The sequence below is a fragment of the Myotis myotis genome, unplaced genomic scaffold, assembly GCF_014108235.1.
Source record: "Myotis myotis isolate mMyoMyo1 unplaced genomic scaffold, mMyoMyo1.p scaffold_m19_p_2, whole genome shotgun sequence".
In the NCBI taxonomy this organism is placed as follows: domain Eukaryota; kingdom Metazoa; phylum Chordata; class Mammalia; order Chiroptera; family Vespertilionidae; genus Myotis; species Myotis myotis.
In genome coordinates, this window is record NW_023416324.1 from 22,687,696 (window position 1) to 22,704,803 (window position 17,108).

Genomic DNA, 17,108 nt, shown 5'->3' on the forward strand with positions numbered 1-17,108 from the left:
CCTGTGTGGGTCCTGGACACAAAGGTAAGAGCCTGGGCCCAGTGGTGGCCTGGGGAGGGGCCTGACTATCTCTAGCTTCACCGTTCCAATGCTCAATCTGCAAAGTCTAAATTTAAGCAAAGGAAGGAAGGAAAGAAGAGAGGAAGGAAGCCCCTTGGCTTTTGAGGGGCGGGTGGGGGGGAGGAGCAGGGGGGTTCAGGAAAGGGCCTGGCCTGGCCCTTATTACCCCAGCTGCCCTGGATGGGCATGTGGGCACATGGGTGGTCTCTGTCTGGCTAAGTCCTCCCCAACCCAGATGGGATTTGGCAGGGAGAGAGGATCAGTACTCTGCACGCAGTAGCCACGCCTCCTTCCTGCACAGGTCCTGGCTGAGCCAGGCCAAGCAGGAAGCTTCCCCTTGGGCACTTTGTGGGAGGCTGGACCAGCCTGTCGGGAGAATGCTGGGCAGTTCTGGCCCTTCCCCCACTCAAGGCAGTGATGGCCTGTGGCCAGCTGGCTGCCCAGATGGCAGTCATGGTGGTGGGGGGCGGGAGGGGGGTGCCTATCCAGTGCACCTGGTGGCAGAACCAAGAGCTGCAGGAATCCTGCCCCACTGCTGGGATGGAGGGAGAACGGCTGGCGGCTGGTGGCTGGCGGGAGACAGACGCAGGTGAGGAGGGCAAGAAGAGCAGACGGCACAGCCGCGGTGGCTCCAGATCAGGAAGTTTTATTGCTGACATGCAGGAAGAGTCCCCATGTAGTACAAAAATATGTCTTTATACAAATTTTTTTGTGACTTTTTCTGTTTTGTTTTCTTTACAATTGGACTTCTCTCAGCGTGTGACAGTCAGTGAGGGCAGACCCAACCTCCTCTTGTCTGCTTTGCTAGCAATGTCATCAGACACGTGGCTGACCTCTGTCTGATAGGGCTTCGTAGACCTGGAGGATATTGCTTTGAAGAGGAGGAGAAAGACCACACGTGGCCAGCAGCCCGGAGGGTCTGGCCGGCTGCTGGGCAAGGGCACAGCTGAGCCCTCACAGGAGGGAGTCACAGGGGCGGGAGCCCTGGGCCAGACTGCATTTCTACTCCCTTAGGAGACTTCTTTTTGAAATAAATATAGAAAGAGGGCATCCCCGACCCCACAGCAGGACACCCTGGCTCTCAGCAGCGACGGCTGAGAGAGCAGAGCTTGGTGCCCATGGGGAGTAAGTGCTAGGCTCAGGCGGGCTCCCTCAGACCCACTGAGGCAGAGGCACGAGATGCCCAAGTGCTGGGAGAGGGGTGTGGGGAGGAAGGGGCATGGGTGGCCCTGCTACTGCTGGCAAGAGGTGGCCCCATTTTTTCCAGATGGGGAAACTGAGGCACGAGGAGGTTTGGGAACTTGCCCAAGTCACTCACAGTGAGTCAGCTTTTGGGGAGAGGGCAGCTCACACTGGGAAACAAGGTCACACAGACCTTGGTCATCTTCCCATTGGGGAGCAAGGACAGGCAGGCAGGGCCCAAGGGCCAGGGCTGCCTGGAGGGGACACTTGGCCTTTCCAAGGGGGATGGTGGGGAGGCAGGGGAAGGTCTTGCTTGGCACTGGGCAAGGGGCCAAGTCCAGTGAGGGAGCATGGGACGGGGGCATTCTGGTGAGAACAGCATTTCTGGCAAGACGGGCATCCACTTCAAAATCTCGGCTCAAAAAGGGCAGCAGGGCTGTTCTCAAGCCAGACGGGGCCCCCAGTTCCCACAATTCTTTCCAAGAGCCCAGGCTGGAGTCTGCTGGGCGACACCATGTCTGTTACGAGGCAAGGGCAGGGGGGCGATGTCCCACCATTCTCTGAACAGAGGGGTGTGGGGAGCAAGAGGGCATACCAGCAGGGCACCTGTCCGCGGACAGCCCTGCGCACCCTCCTCAGCCCGCCCCAGGCACCGCTTTCACATCTATGTTGGCATTACCTCGGTACCGCTGAGGTGGAGAAGGAAACCAGGGTTAATGCGAGTGTGCAGCACCTCAGAGAAGCTACTGAGATGGGAGAAAGAGAACCAAGTCGAGAAAGGCCTCCCCATCACCAGAAGCGAGGAGGGACTGGTGGGCTGGAGGTGGAGAGGGGCCGGCAAGAAGGGGCTTCTGAGCCTAGGGGTGAGGAGGGCCCATCTGCGAGCTGTGGACGCCCTGCTGTCTAGCCAGGCTGGGGCAGGGAGTGACCATGGGCCGAGCCACCTGATGATGGGAGAGAAGTTGGTTTCAGTATAAAAATAAATATATTTGAATTCCACTTAAGATGAGGTGAAGGTTTTCCAAGCTTGGACTGAGGGGCCTGGGGTCAGAGGGGAGGGAGGAAAAGTGACTGTGGGAGGGGTCAGGGAGAGCGGTGGGGAGTGGGCATTCGTTTGGAGAGCCAGCAGTGAGCTGCACTTCCAGCTTATTGGACTGTGGGGAGCAGCTGCCGGGGGCCGGCGGCTGGGGGGCTCCCTCCTCCTCCCTCTCACTCAGTCCAGAGACAGCATGGTTAGAGAGACAGAGGTAGATTAAAACGTCATGATTAAAAGCAGATTAGTTATCTAGGCTTCTCAGATTAAAAAACCAAACAATCAAGCAATCATTCCAAAAGGTAGCTTTGTGGTACCTCTGCTGACCCCATGTGTGACCTGGGCTGTCCCTGGCGGCCCCGTGCCAGCCCGGAGAGAGTCCAGCACTCCAGGGCCCTGACCCAAAGCAGGGCATTCCTTGGCTGGGGGCCGGGAAGAGGCGTCGGGCGATGGTGCCCGTCGGGTGGTGCCGGTGCCCCAGCCCGAGGCGGCTATTTCCGCAGACAGCGCTGTGCCAGGATGGCTGCGTCCAAGGGGTTCATGGGCTGCGCGTCGTGGCCCAGCCGGCGCACCAGCGGTGCGCTGCCGAACTGCCGCTTGGGCACCCAGCTCCGGGCCTCGTGGATGGAGCTCTTCTCCTCGGCCAGCAGCAGCTGCTGCCGCATGTAGTTCTCAAACTCGTACTGGGAGCACTCCTCTGTCACCTTCGCCTGAGAGGCAGAGGGAGAGAGAGGAAGAGAGAGGGAGAGAGAGAGAGGAGAGAGACAGAGAGAGGAGTGGGGGCGATGGACAGAGAAGAGCAGGGAGTGAGTGTTAGATCGCCTGGCTCCAGAGGCCCGTCCCCAGGCCCCACACCCTGGGACCCCATCCAGCCGAGGCAGAGTGTGTGGGCCCCTGAAGCCCCTCAGCCGACCTGGACCTCGCCTTGCTGGCCACCCTGGGTGTCACTCCAACTGAAGCAGACCTGGGATCTGAGCCAGATTCCCCTTCCTAACTCACTCACTGACTCTGACATTTTGGCTTCCTCGCCTGCGAAGTGGACAGTAATCTCCCCTCAGAGAGGTTGTCAAGCACCGGGGAGGGGCCGGTGCAGGGCGAGTGTTAAAAAAGAGGCCTGGGGCTGGCCGGTGTGGTCCAGTGGCTAGAGCATCAGCCTGTGCACTGAAGGGTCGCGGGTCTGATTTCTGGTCAAGGGCACATACCTTGGTTGTAGGTATGATCCCCAGCCCTGGTCTAGGCACATGCAGGAGGCAACCAATCAGTGTGTCTCTCTCATATCAATGTTTCTCTCCCCCTCCTTCTCCCTTCCACTCTCACTAACAAATATCCTCAGTGAGGATTAACAAAAAAAGAGGCCTGGGGCAGCCGAGCTTCTTTATCCTGCCCCACAGCTGGAGTGGCCCAGGCAGACAGGACAGACTGAGCGGAAGGTGCCGATGTTGATCAGCTGAGGGGGAAGCAGGGCGATGGAATCAACTGGGGTTCAAGGCTCAGCTCCACTACTTCCCAGCTGTGTGGCTCTGGGAAACCTATTTTACCTCTGAACCTCAGTTCCCACTTGTGAAACGCAAACGCGGATAAGAGCACAGGCCACACAGGACTGAACGAGACGTGCCATGTGGGCATTCCTCATGTGCCACTGGTGATCACTCTTAGCTGCTGAACATCCTGGGGCCGGTGGGAGCTGGGGGTAGCCTGGGACTCTCTTCCCAGAGCCAGGAGGCTCTGCTGTGGCCCCAGGCTGGTGCCTCCTGGTGCTCCCTGCCCAGTACATCCCTCCCAAGGGCCTGGCCAACCTCTGTCCTCAAGGGGGCGCCCTAAGATCACCCAGAAGCTGCCTGTGCCCAGGTCTCTGCCCTCACTCTGGGCCCAGCACTTTCTCCAGTGTGGGGAACAGAGGAAGAGAGAAAACGGGGAGAAAATGAATCATTTGGAAAATGAAAAGCAGGAAGGCTGAGAGAACCATGTGAGTCAGAGGGGCAGAGAAATGTGACTGTTTAAAGGGCCAGCCCATGGCAGGAAGAGGAAGCTGAGGGAGGGCCGGGCTGGGCCGCTGTGGGCCTCCACCTCAGCTGCCCTCTCTCAGGCCACAGAACTGCCAACTGAGCTGGACAAGGCAGGCCCCAGGCAGCACAGGGCGAGGACTTAGGTCTCCCTTTCCCACTCTAAGAGCTGGGGGCAAAGCTGAGAAGGCCCTGTGGCCTGCTGGGAGCTGCCACCTTCTGTCCCTGCCCAGCCTGCCTCTCTTGGAGGCTGGTCCCCCAGGACTTGGGTAGCAACCTGTCTGCCTTTCCCAACTCACCTCCTGGGAGCTGTCCGCATTGCTCATTTGGTCGTCGATGTCAGGGACCACCTGCAGAGGCCCGCTCAGAGATGACAGGGACTGCCTGCAGGGGAGGAGTCACGTCACACGTCAGCTCGGCTCCAAGCAGCCCCCAGCCCCTGCTCCCCGGTCCTCGCTGCTCTAAGACTTGGTTGAAGTCAAAAGACCTGGGTCCCAACTCAGCCCTTTCCTGATGTGATTAACTGCTTCTCCAAACCTCAGTTTTCTCATCCAATAATAGGGGACAATTTCTACCTCATAGGCTGTGTGTGGTAAGAACTCAGTGAGATAATGCCCTCCATCACTGGCATCAATGGCAGGCAGGAGGTGCTAGAGCCAAGCGCTGCCAGGACCCTCCCAATCTTGCCCCTGGGGAAAATCTGGAAATTGGACTCTGCTTGGCAGAGAAACAGGCCCAACCTCAGGGTTCTTTCCTGGCAGGATGGGCAGGACCCAGCCCTGCACCAGTCCACTCACCACGAAGCAATGATGGCACTGAGGGCTTCCAGGACGTCGGCGGCAGCCAGGCGCTGTTGGGGGTCGAGGACCAGCAGTTTCCGGATGAGACACACGGTGCTCTCAGAAACCCGCCCGTCCCTGATGGGGGAGGGGGAGAAGGGGAGGCTCAGGTCGGGTGGGCTGGCCTGGGTCTCGGACCCAGGACTCCAAACCTCATTGTGTTGTCTCTGCCCCATGAGCCTCCCTCCCCTCCCCAGTGACCCGGACTCACTCAGGGATGGTGTACTCGGCGGCCTTGATCTTCCGGAAGAGCTCCTGGGGGATGCTGTCGTAGAAGGGGAACTGGCCGTAAAGCATGGTGAACAGCACCACGCCCAGTGCCCACATGTCACTCGGCTTGCCCCGGTACGGCCGGCCTATGGGCACACAGATGCACCCACTTAGCACAAACCCCGGAAAGAGACAGCCCTGGGCCTCCCTCCGCTTACCAGCTACCTGCTGAAGTCTATCCAGGGACCCCTCTACCTTACCACCCTCACTTCTGGTCATCCTGCTCCCCTTCCTCCCAGAGTAAGCTCTTACCCGGTCCTCCCCCCTCCCCGCCGCCTCTTCAGGCAGATTTAGCTCCTGCTCTGGAGACCCAGCTTGGCAGGGCGATACCCCACCTCGGGCATGCCTCCTGCCACTTCCTCAAGGCACCAGCCGGGCTGCCAGCTCTCGGCCCAGCTCCTAGCAGAGCGGCTCACAGAGCAGGTGGCCAATGTGCATGTGGAACAAAGCTGTGCGGCTCAGGACAAGTCAGCCACACCCATCACGGTTCCCTCAGCGCACTGAGCACAACCTGTAAGGACCCCTTTCTTTGTCTGTTCCCCCGTCTCCCCATGGGAAGGCAAGTTTTCACATGCAGGGGCCTCTGCTTCGCTCCCCGCCGAGCCCTGCACCCAGCACCCAGCATGGGCTCTCACTGGCGAAGGGAATGACTGTCCAGTTGGGTCAACTCTCGGTGCTAACACTGGAAGAAACACTTCTATCTCATTAAACCTCTAGCACAGCTCTGTGAGTTAGATATTTTCTGTTTGTCCTCAGAGTAAAATGAGGCCCAGGGATGTGATCTGCCCAAGGTCACATGGCTGATGGAAAAGCCCTGCTTCTCCCATTGCCAGGGCAATCTGTCCATCAGCCCTCAACAGCAGAGCTCCTCCCACACGCAGCCGCTGCCTGAACTGCTCCATACCTAGGATGTGGGAACAACGCCAGCTCTCAAAACGCCCCTGCCGCCAGTGCCTGGGACACCAGCAGGCTCCGCAGCACCAGTTTCCCCGGACACAACTCAGCCCTCCCATGTGGAGGAGACACTGCTGGGCACCAGGCAGTGCCGGGACAACCTCCGCTGGGTCCCCAAGCCTCCTGGGTGGCTGGAGATGCCTTAGGGGTGGAGGACACTGGTTCCCAAGGGCCCCCCTGGGCCCACTGAAGGTCAAGGGGATGGGACTGTGCACCGAGGCGCTGTCAGACCTCAGCCTGCGCTTCAAAAGGTACCACGGACCCCCTTCACCACGCCTGTGACTTCTTCTCTAAGTGGCGGAGAGAGACGTCGACCCCATGAGGCAGCTGAGGCTGGTGCAGCAGGCAGTTGTGTGCAGATGAGCCTCTGCCCAGCTCTCTTGCCCTGAGGTAGCGCGGCCCCACCCTTTTCCAACCCCGGATGCTGACCTTTGCTCCCAGGCCCTGCTCCACCACGTGGGAAACCAACAGAGCCCACCGGGCCACTGCCTTAGCTCTGTGCCGCTCCACAGAGGGTACTGCCTCTCCTGCAGCAGCGGGAAGGTGGTCCCCGCCAAGATGCCCCAGGTGGAGCCTCAGCCAAGGAGGGTGGGGAACCGCGCCAGCCCGAGCTGCCCTGGACTGAGATGACAGCCGGGTGCCGCCTCTAGCAGACAAGCTCTGACCAGCAGGCGACCTTTCCCTGAGCTTTGGCTTCTGGGGAAACACTAACCTTCAAGCTTTCCTTTAGTAATGATGATGCCAGCTAATGTTTGTTGAGCCAGACACGAAGTTAAGGCCTCATCTAATCCCACCGGGACCCAATGCAGTAGGTGTTATTAGCTTCCCAACTTTACAGATGAGAAAGTTGAGGTCCAGAGAGGTCAGTAACTCTCCCAAGGTCCCCATTATTAACCAGACCATAAACTCGACGAGGGCAAGGCCATGACTGCCTTCACCCAGCTCCACGCCCGAGGCCCGGGCTGTGCTTGGCACACAGAACAAATGGAGCAGCAGACCTGCAACCAGAACCCACATGCAGGCTTGTACGTAAGCATCACGCTTCATCCTCTGAACCAGGGGTCCTCAAACTACGGCCCGCGGGCCACATGCAAATACAAATATTGTATTCATTGCCATTTTGTTTTTTTACTTCAAAATAAGATATGTGCAGTGTGCATAGGAATTTGTTCATAGTTTTTTTTAAAACTATAGTCCGGCCCTCCAACGGTCTGAGGGACAGTGAACTGGCCCTCTGTTTAAAAAGTTTGAGGACCCCTGCGTCGAACAATGTGGGAGGCAGGGCCGTTTCCGTGAGGAGACTGAGGCTCACAGAGGGGGGTGAAGGCCAAATCACACAGCTGGTTAATTGGCAATGCCAGTGTCAGAGCCCGGGCCCTGGTCTCCCAGTCTGGGTCTCTTTCTGGTGCAGTGGGTGTCTCTGTTTCATCCTGCAAAATGGGGATGAGTCTGGAAGGACCAGAGAGAGAAGCCATGGGCAGCAGCCAGTGACTGCTACAATTGGACTTTTGAGGGGGCGGGCGGGGGGAAGGAGCGGGGCCATTCAGGAAAGGGCCTGGCCTGGCCCTTATTACCCCAGCTGCCCTGGATGGGCATGTGGGCACATGGAGGCCACTGTAGCCTGGCATTGCTAAGGACAGTCCTGACCAGAGAGCCCTGCCACCCCCAGGCCTGCACACCCCACAGACCTGGTTGTTCCTCCTGGCTCCTTTCACCTACACAGATGCTTTGGGGATTCTCATGGAGGGTGTCCAGCTGGACAGGGGTTGCCCAGAGAGTCCTCCAGCAGAGGCCGAAGGGATTCCAAACCCCCCAGGTCTGGAGAGTGGCACCACTACCCTCTACAGGCGGGTAGCCCTGGCATTCCAGCAGAAGCCTGGGCTGGGGAGGCCTCCAAGGGGACTACAGATGCTTATGGTAAATGACAGCAGCCGGCTTCCCAGGAAGGCAAGGATGGCTCTGCGACTGTGAGGAGGGGATGCCTGTGTGTGCTGGTGGTTACACACCCGGGGACAACCCTGGGCCTTCTTCACATGGAATAGACAGCAGCTGATATAAACCCTTGGTCCTCTACGGGGTCAGGATGAGAGACCCAATTTGGTAAAGAATGAGCGGGAAAAGGAAAGAAAACCTCCGGTGAAACAGGAGCCTGGGCTTGAGCAGCCTCCGGGTTTACTATTAGCTATGACTTTGGACAAGAGATTTAATCTCTCGGAGCCTCGGTTTTCTCATTGGCAAAAAAGGAATACCAGCAGAATGAGTGAGTGAATGAGAACGAAGGGAGTGATGTCTTTGAAATGCAAATCGCATCCTGGCACCCTCAGTGAAGACCTGCTCAATGGCTTCCTTTTGCATTTGGAATAAAGGATGACGTTTGTTTCTCAGTAAGGCCTCCATCAGCCCTTTCATGGTCTGGCCCCTGCCCACCTCTTTGGCCGTGAGCCAGGCTCATTTTCTGAGCAGCAACCACAGGGCCTTCAGTCGGTTCTCCTCCAATGTGCTGTGCTGCCTCCACCTAGTCACACTCCCCATGATTCCCACTGATCCCTCCCACCTCAGTTCAAATGTCACTTCCTTGGGGAAGTCCGTCAAGTGCCTTATTTACATGCACAGAAATCTTCCCCCTGCCAAGCACTAATCTCAGAGAGTAACTCAATGTGCACTGGTGTGGCCACTGCTGTCTTCCTCCTCCATGAGGCCCCCAGGACAGTACTGGCTGAAGCCACCAGGAAGCCCACAGAGAGGGTTTGCGGAAGGAGCGAACTGCTCTGGCACCGGCTGTGTGCTGGTCTGGGCCCACTGCCCCTGCCCGCACCTACACCTACCGCTGAGCACGGCCGTGTGCCGGCCTGGGCCCACTGCCCGTGCCGGCACCTACACCTATCGCTGAGCACGGCCGTGTGCCGGCCTGGGCCCACTGCCCCTGCCCGCACCTACACCTACCGCTGAGCACGGCCGTGTGCCGGCCTGGGCCCACTGCCCGTGCCCGCACCTACACCTACCGCTGAGCACGGCCGTGTGCCGGCCTGGGCCCACTGCGCGTGCCCACACCTACACCTATCGCTGAGCACGGCCGTGTGCCGGCATGGGCCCACTGCCCATGCCCGCACCTACTGCTGAGCACGGCCGTGTGCTGGTCTGGGCCCACTGCCCCTGCCCGCACCTACACCTACCGCTGAGCACGGCCGTGTGCCGGCCTGGGCCCACTGCCCGTGCCCGCACCTACCGCTGAGCACGGCCGTGTGCCGGCCTGGGCCCACTGCCCGTGCACCTACCGCTGAGCACGTCGGGACTGATGTAGGCGGGGCTGCCCCTCTGGTCCTTCAGCAGGTCCCCCTCGCTCACGAGGTGCTTCCCGAGGCAGAAGTTGGTGATGGTTATCCGATGTGTCCTGGGGGTGGGAAGCAGAGAGTGAACAGACCTTGGTCCCCATGAACCCCTGCTGCCCTCACCTCCTGCCCACACCCTCTGCTCCCCAGGCCTCCTGCCTTCCTGGGGCCGTGTGGAGCGTGCTGTGGTGCTGACTCTGGCCACTTACTCTTGGTTGCCACCTGCTGAGCCTTCCAGGCGGGGATCGGACTCATTCTGACCAGAGTGTTTAAGGGGAGCTCCCCTGAACCTGCTTCCCTAGCTGAGTCTAGGGGGCGGGGGCAGCTCAGGGCTCGGAACAATTTGCAGGGAGTCCCCAGACAACCTCACATCACGTCTAGGTTGGGAGTGATCAGGGATAGTTCAACTCCCGCATTTCCACACGAGGAAATGCCCGCAGAGCGCTGGCGCCCACCCTTAGGTGCCACTTTTGTCTCCGTCTGCTGAGTCCTCTGGCCACCCCATGTCATTATCAACCCGTACCACTGACCGTCTGAAAAGCGAACGCGTACTGAGCACTTACTGGCCTCAGTGCCTGGTGATGACTGTTTTCATTCAACCCTTACACGCCTAGGAGGGATTTCAAAGACAATTCAACTAAGACACAGAGAAGTGCAGGGACTTGTCCAGGGTCACACAGCTAGTGTGCAGTGAACAGGATCCATACTGGGTCTGTCTGACCCTAGGGCCTGCCCTGTAGACTAACCCAGGTGCCCACTGTGTCCTGGGCAGTCCCCAACTCTCTCCTTCCCCGCCTTGCCCTTCAGATTCTCCCCTGACCTAGAAAGCCATGGATCCCCCATTGGAGTCGTGGCTGAGAGCAGCTCTGGGCTCTGATCCTTTCTGGGAGTTTCACCATGTAAGCAAAATGGCCCAGAGAGGACACCTCACATCCCGTGGGGGCGGGGTTAGGGGGGCAGTCCCCTTCCAAGAGGCCAGGGAAGGCTTCTTTGCCCCACTGGGGACAGCCAGTGAGGAAGGGTGCTTCTCTGCCCACAGACGAGCAGGGGCTACTGCCGGCTCTGCTGGCAGCCGCTGGCAGGGAAGCAGCACAAGGGGCCGCCTCTTGAGGATGGAGGAGAGTCGGCTCAGAGTGCAGGTCGTGTGGGGCTGAGGGCGGAATTCCCCAGAAGCTGCGTCCAAAATGCTCCCGAGCCTTTCAGCTCTCCGGGGAATTCTGCTGGCACAGGGCTTGGTGCAAAACAAAGGCCAGTCTGTGCTCTGCATTCCGAATGGAAATGTCGACTCTCATCTCCACTCAGGCCCGCCTGTCAGATGCCACAGAAGTCGAACTGGTGGCCCTAGGGCAGCTGGAGCCTGAGAGAGCAGGCAAAGGGTCCAGGCAGGGATCACTGCACGTCAAGCCGTGGATGGCTCCCGCTCTGAACCGCCATGTCACTGTCCTGAACGTGAGACTGCCCAGCCTCTCAAGCTCATGGTCCCCAGAGCAGAGGCACTGGGTTTCCTCCCTGCTCAGAGACGGCTTGGCAGCTGCAGAGCCTCCTGCAGGTGTTCTCTGAGGCTGGGGACAGTGTGGGCGGACAGCGCAGTGGGCAGTTTGGTGGGCTTGGGAGTCAGATCCTGGGTTCCGTTCCTGGCTTTGCCACTCCCTGGTTGTGTGGTCCTGGGCATGCTATTTAGTATCTTGCTAAACCTCAATTTCCTCGTCTGTGAAACAGGGAAAATATTAGCACCTAACTCCCAGGACTGTGTTAGGGTTTAACAAGATAAGAACTTAATCTCAGGGCAAGCACTGGGCCCAGGGCCTGGCGAACAGTCAGATTACTAACTGCTAGCTCAGATTAGCATGTCATCCCCCGACAGTGGGCAGAAGCTGCCAAAGGAGAACCCTGGGAAAGGCACCATGTCTGAGGGGCAGGAGAGAGGTGCCACTTTGTGTCCACAGGCCCTGGAGCCCACGTGCCTCTGCCAGCCCTCTACTAGTAAGTGTGAGGCGGGGGGGGGGGGGGGGGGGTGGCTGGAGGAAAAGGCGCCAGAGACTCTGCAGGGTGGGCAGCAGGGTCCACTTGGCTTTCACTGCTCTGCCCGCTGAGGACCCTGGAGCCTCTCCCACAGGAAACCACATGGTCAGCTCCAAGACCTCCTGAAGCTTGGCGACGCTCCCTGCCGGGCCACCACCGCCCAAGTTGGCTGGGTGGTGCACAGATCCCTGGGAGTCCAGACCCCCCAGGCTCGTCAGTCCTGGCAGAAGGGGCGAGGGAAGTGAGGGATGAAGGGAGCTCTGTGTCAGCAGGATCCGCTCTGAGTGAGTCACTCTTTAGCTATGGCCCTTTGGGCTACCACAGTGTTATTCTCCTTTTCTAGGAACTTGGTGTGCAATTTGACTACCCAAAAAGAAAGGAGGAAGAGGAACCCACAGCAAACCTCACATAACCCCAAAAGGGGATTTCAGATTTCAACCCGTGCCTTTCATCCACAGCAGGGCGGACTTGCCACTGTGCTGCTTGGCAAACACTTCTCCCGTTTCCTCCCCGGGAGCACCCTCTGCTGTGAGGACCAGGCAAGTCCTCCAGCTTGTCTGCCTGCCTCTCCAGCTGGAGTTAGGGCCTGGCCTGAGGGGCATGAAGGGGTGGAAGCGCCTCCAGGTTGACTTTGAAAGGATGAAAGCAAGGTCTGGAGAGGACAGGGGTGGGCCCTGGACTCTCAGTGTGGTTCTCTCTGCACTATGCCACTCTGCCCTCTTCCAGAAGAGCTGGGAGTCAAGGGAGAGGGGGCCAGAACCTCCGTCTGACCAGCACAGAAGGGATTGTCAGATTAAAGGACTGCTGCCAAGGCGAGGGGTCTGAATGAGGTATTGGTGTTCTGCAATCAGAGGAAACACACACACACACTGGCATTATTCAAGAGAGGTGTGACCTCTGGACTACCTTCCCCAAATGAAGGGGCCTAGAGAACTGAGAGTTGGAAGCAAATCCATCGCGGAGACGAAGAGGCTTGAGGCATTGGGGTGGTCACAGCGCAGGAGCCCTGACTGTGTTCCTGCAACCCTCGGGGTGAGCCACCAGATCCCTTCCAAGATCAAGGCCCTCTCTCTGACTGCTGGGAGTGTTGGTTTCTGACTACTCATAGCTGTGTCCTTCTCGGGAAGGGCCCTTATCCAAAGGAGACTGCCTAAGCTTACGCCCCACCCCGGGCATGGGCCACAGTCAGTGGCTGCCCCAGTAGGGGTGCAGGGTCCTGTGCCCCCTTGCCTTTATCTGGGACATCTGAAGGGCCACCTGGCTCTCAAGCTTTCCAGGTTGAGACCATGTCAGGACTGCACCAGAGTTCAGCGTCTGCCTCTGCCCAATCCTGCCCTCTCCTCCTGAGAGCTCTCCCCAGTAAAACTCCTGCACACATCTGAGTCTGCTTCCTGGGACCTTGACCTACTTTGCTCATGTGTCATTCTTTCACCCATTTGCCCTTGTTTACAGTCACTTACTGAGCACCCACCAGGAATGGCCAATGAATGGACCAGGGAGGATTTCTGCACTCCTTCCCAGAGCTCTGTCTGTGGCTTTGAAGACTCCTTCCTCACATTCTACGCAGCAAGAAAACAAGCAGGCATCCCACCCCCACCACCGGGATTCCTGGGAGAAGTGGGCTGTTGTAAGCCAGAATCCCCCTGGGAATCTGCGGGCATGCGACAGCTGGTAGCTGCAGCATGTAGCCTACTCCAACCCCACAGTTACCTCATGAAGAAAAGCAGGTCTCACCTTTTATTGAGCACCATGTTCCCGAGCTTCAGGTCTCTGTGCACAATGTTTTTCTGGAAGACAACAAAATGGTTTGCACCATGAAGGTGAGTGAGGGCTGGGGGCGGCCCAGCCTGCAAGGTGTTTGGGAAGGTGGGATAAAACTCTGTGACATGCCTTTTAAGGCTCTGCCTTGATTTGTAAGCCCCAGACAGACCAGGACCATTCTAAGACCTCATTAGCCATGTGTAGGGATGGGATAATAGGTGAGCTCAGGCAATCTCTGCCCCACCCAGGGCGGGTTCCCAGCTTTCTCCCCTCAGGGCAGCAGCCAGTGGGAAAACCCAGTCCTTTCTCCACCTCTATCAAACTTCTTATTGAAAACTAAGCATCTGCCTGCAGCCGGAATCAGAGATGAACTTTCCTGACTCTGGAGACCAAGTCTGCAGGCGTGGCCCACAGGCGCTGTGAGTCTGCAAGAGGCTCTCCTAACCTGGGCATTGGGGTACCTGACACCTCCAATCCTAGGAAAAGCTCAGAGGTAGGCTGTGGCCCCAGTGGATATCTCACAGTCAGCACCCAAGATGGGAGGCTCATGCTTAGCTCCTTGCCTGAGAGGGATCCCTGCTCTGGGCTCTGCTCCGGGCCCATTGCGGCACCCCCACCCCAGGATGGTGGGCTGATGCCTGCAGCACTGTGCCTTCCCAGGCATACATGTCATCTGGCCACTTTCCTTCTGCACACTCCCAGCTGTTCCAGCTGCAAGCACACCTGGGTGAGGGCGGGACAGAGGGTGGCTTTCTGTGGCTTGTGGGGCCCAGGATGCTGTCAGGCCAGAGGAGAGGTTGCAGAGGGGCAGCCTCACCTGGTGCAGGGCTTCCACCACGCGCACCACGTCGTAGAAGATGACCACGGTCTCCCGCTCGCTGAGCCTCTTCTCCTTGATGACGTAGTGCTGCAGGTTGATCAGGTCGGCGGTCTTGTCGCTGAAGTCGTGCGCACAGAGGCAGTCCAGAACAAGGCAGATGCGCTTCTTTGTCTTCTTAACCATTCGGCTGGATTCTGTGTCCTCAACGATTTCACAGGTACGGTCCTGGGAGGCAAGGGGGCTGATGGAACTGGGGCCAGGGCTTTGGGACTCTCCTCTGGAGCCAAACACAAAGCAATGAGGGAGCCGGGGAGAAGCCTGCATGTGTGTGGGTGATGAAGGCCTGAGGCCTGGGCAGCATGGACCATGGGGCAATGCCTGGCTTCCCATGTACCAGTGCCAGGCCGAGCAGGAGATGAGGTTACAGTAGCTCATGTACAAGATTCATGCTTTGACTCTAATATTAAGGGTTTGGATTAGGGTTGAGCATTTAAAGCCAAATGGCCCCGAGTCCAGAGTAGAGGCTGTAAACCCAGGACCCTCGACACCCTCCCCTCCACGGCACTCCAGGGATCCCAGCAACGACCACAGCACACTTCCTTCCAATGTCCAAGTGGTGGCTGTGAAGTGTTTTGTGTGTCCCAGACAACTGTTTCACATGGAAGAGGGACTCATGGGCAGTCTCTGGCTCCTCACCTGCAAATGGGAGCCGGTAACCCCTGCCTCACAGGTCCCTGGGAATAAGACAACCAGACTGAGTGCTAGTCCCCTGCCCCAGCCAGGGCTCAGTACATGGGCCCTGCTACCAACACCATGGTTGCAAGTTCTGCACCCACTCCCTTGCTGAAAAGACATTTCAAGTAAGAAAAAAACAGGCACAACACGGGGACCTACCAGCGTGAGGAGGCCCTCGGTGTCACCCAGCCCCTGGGAGCTCCCGGGGACTGAACATCCACCCCTCTGGTTCTCCCTTCCCCAGAGACCCAACAGTGTCTGGCACGCAGCTGACTCTAGAAACACTAATCAGCCAGGTTCTCTTGTCTACAATGATATGGCCCAGGCCAAGCTTTGGAAGCTGGCAGAAATGAAGTACTAAGAAATCACAATCTCCCTCAGTTTGACTTCATGCTTAAGGGAAACACTAGTTTTCAGAGTTGCCTAATGATACAGAGGTGCCTGTAACTGTGCCTCAGAATGAAGACCTTAGTGGGGTGTATGTGTGGGGTGAGAGGCATTCTAATTTATTGTATTTCGGGAAATCAAGCCAACAAGGAGTTTTTACTGCCTGAAATAACAGCCACAATGAGAGTGCAAATGGGGCAGCTCGGGGCTTTGCACACTCATTCATCTTCCCACCACTGAACAAGGTGGACATCACTGTCGTTATCCTCATGTCAAGATGAGGAATCTGAGGGAGGGGACTTGCCCGAGGTCACACAACCTGAACCCAGGACTGCTGGCTCCAGGACTGTGTACCCCCTGCCATGCTGCCTTTCCTGCACCAGGTCCGTTGGAGCAAGAAGGGGCCCTGGCCAGTGCGGCTGGCTAAGGGCACTGCGCAGGCTCTGCTGAGTCCTGAGTAGGCGGCCTCCTGGGCATCTGAGACGCTTCTCTACTTCTGAAGACACAATTTCAGTTCCGCCCCAAGGAGGGCTCTTTTCAGGGTACACATTGCTAATTAGCACCTTTCCTGAGGGACCTGGGACATCAGGGCACGGGCTCAGGGACACTTGTTGAACAAACTGGAATGCCTGGGCGGACAGGACTGTTGGTGCAAAAACAACTGAGGTGGCTCCAAGTGCCCGTTCTTCCTCACAGCCCTCCCTTCTACCCTGGCCAGGCCAATTCCTGACAAAACAGTAGAATGAGCCTGTGTCTTTAAATGACTTCCTGCTTTCCTCTTTTCTCAGAAAATCAGCTTTTCAAAGAAAAGCTGTAAGATGCGAACTGTGTGCCTTCCTGCTAGGCCGTGATCATCACAGCAGGATTGTGGGGCTGACCCAGTCTGACCTCTAGCCCAGTGGTCACCAACTGGTGATCCACAGACCACTGGTGGTCCATGAGGTCCGAAAGGTTGGCGACTGCTGCTCTAGCCCGCCCGGCCCAGAAAGTCATGACACACCCAGCACGCAGGGGTCACAAGGATGAGCTGCTCCAAGTACTGGTGTGGCCCTAGCAAGTGCCAGCCCAGGGTGGGGGGTCAGGGAAAGGAGGGAACAGGCAGCCACTCACCTGGAAGAGCCCGTGGTGGTGAACCACGCCATCCTGTGTGTGGAGGAGGGAGAGCAGAGAGTACTCGGTGTGTAACAGCATCTTGCCTTGCCTCTCCTCTTGGCTTTCTATTCCTTGGTCCCCCCTCTCCTCAAGGGTAAGGATCTTTAGGAAGGCACACACACACAAAAAGAAAAACAACCCAAAAAACCTTACTTTATAGAGCAGAGTGACCAGAACAGGAAAAGCAGGGGGTCACATTCTCCCATGCAATACTTTCACACACACTCACACACACACCTACGAAGTGCAACAGTTTTTCTTAATGTGATGGCAATGTAATTTATGCACAGATAAAGCTCGTTAAATCAAGAGTTGTTCAGAGAGAGCCTGTGAACTTGATTGTTTCTCGGGAAGAAATAGTGCCACTCTTGCTCACAAGTGGTGCAGGTGCGAAGGGAGAGGAAAGGGAGCCAGGTTGGCAGGATGGCCGAGTCCCCGGGACCCTGGCTCAGGTGCCTCACTTACCTTCAGCTGGTAGAAGTCATCTGTGCCATCTTTCCTCGCCAGACACTGCACAATGCTTGGCACTGGTGAGTTGCCCAGACGGGGACCTGCGCACAG

At 57.8% G+C, this 17,108-nt stretch overlaps 1 protein-coding gene across 7 annotated transcripts in view; it reads right to left on the reverse strand.

The window, feature by feature from the left end:
- Positions 1-685: 685 nt before the first annotated feature.
- The window catches only part of STK40 (serine/threonine kinase 40), a 38,806-nt gene continuing 22,383 nt past the window's right edge, over positions 686-17,108 (reverse strand). For 3 of the 7 annotated variants that reach the window (XM_036347212.1, XM_036347210.1, XM_036347211.1), the window contains 9 exons: positions 17,013-17,098; positions 16,506-16,649; positions 14,271-14,498; positions 13,427-13,479; positions 9,617-9,732; positions 5,329-5,473; positions 5,076-5,195; positions 4,578-4,662; positions 686-2,985 (listed from right to left, as the gene is read on the reverse strand). In XM_036347212.1, the coding sequence (XP_036203105.1) occupies positions 2,767-2,985; positions 4,578-4,662; positions 5,076-5,195; positions 5,329-5,473; positions 9,617-9,732; positions 13,427-13,479; positions 14,271-14,498; positions 16,506-16,586 (1,047 nt within the window). In that variant the 5' untranslated portion in view covers positions 16,587-16,649; positions 17,013-17,098 and the 3' untranslated portion in view covers positions 686-2,766. The remainder of the gene's footprint in view (positions 2,986-4,577; positions 4,663-5,075; positions 5,196-5,328; positions 5,474-9,616; positions 9,733-13,426; positions 13,480-14,270; positions 14,499-16,505; positions 16,650-17,012; positions 17,099-17,108) is intronic. The other 4 variants (XR_004973803.1, XR_004973802.1, XM_036347208.1 and 1 more) reach the window with 4 other exon arrangements.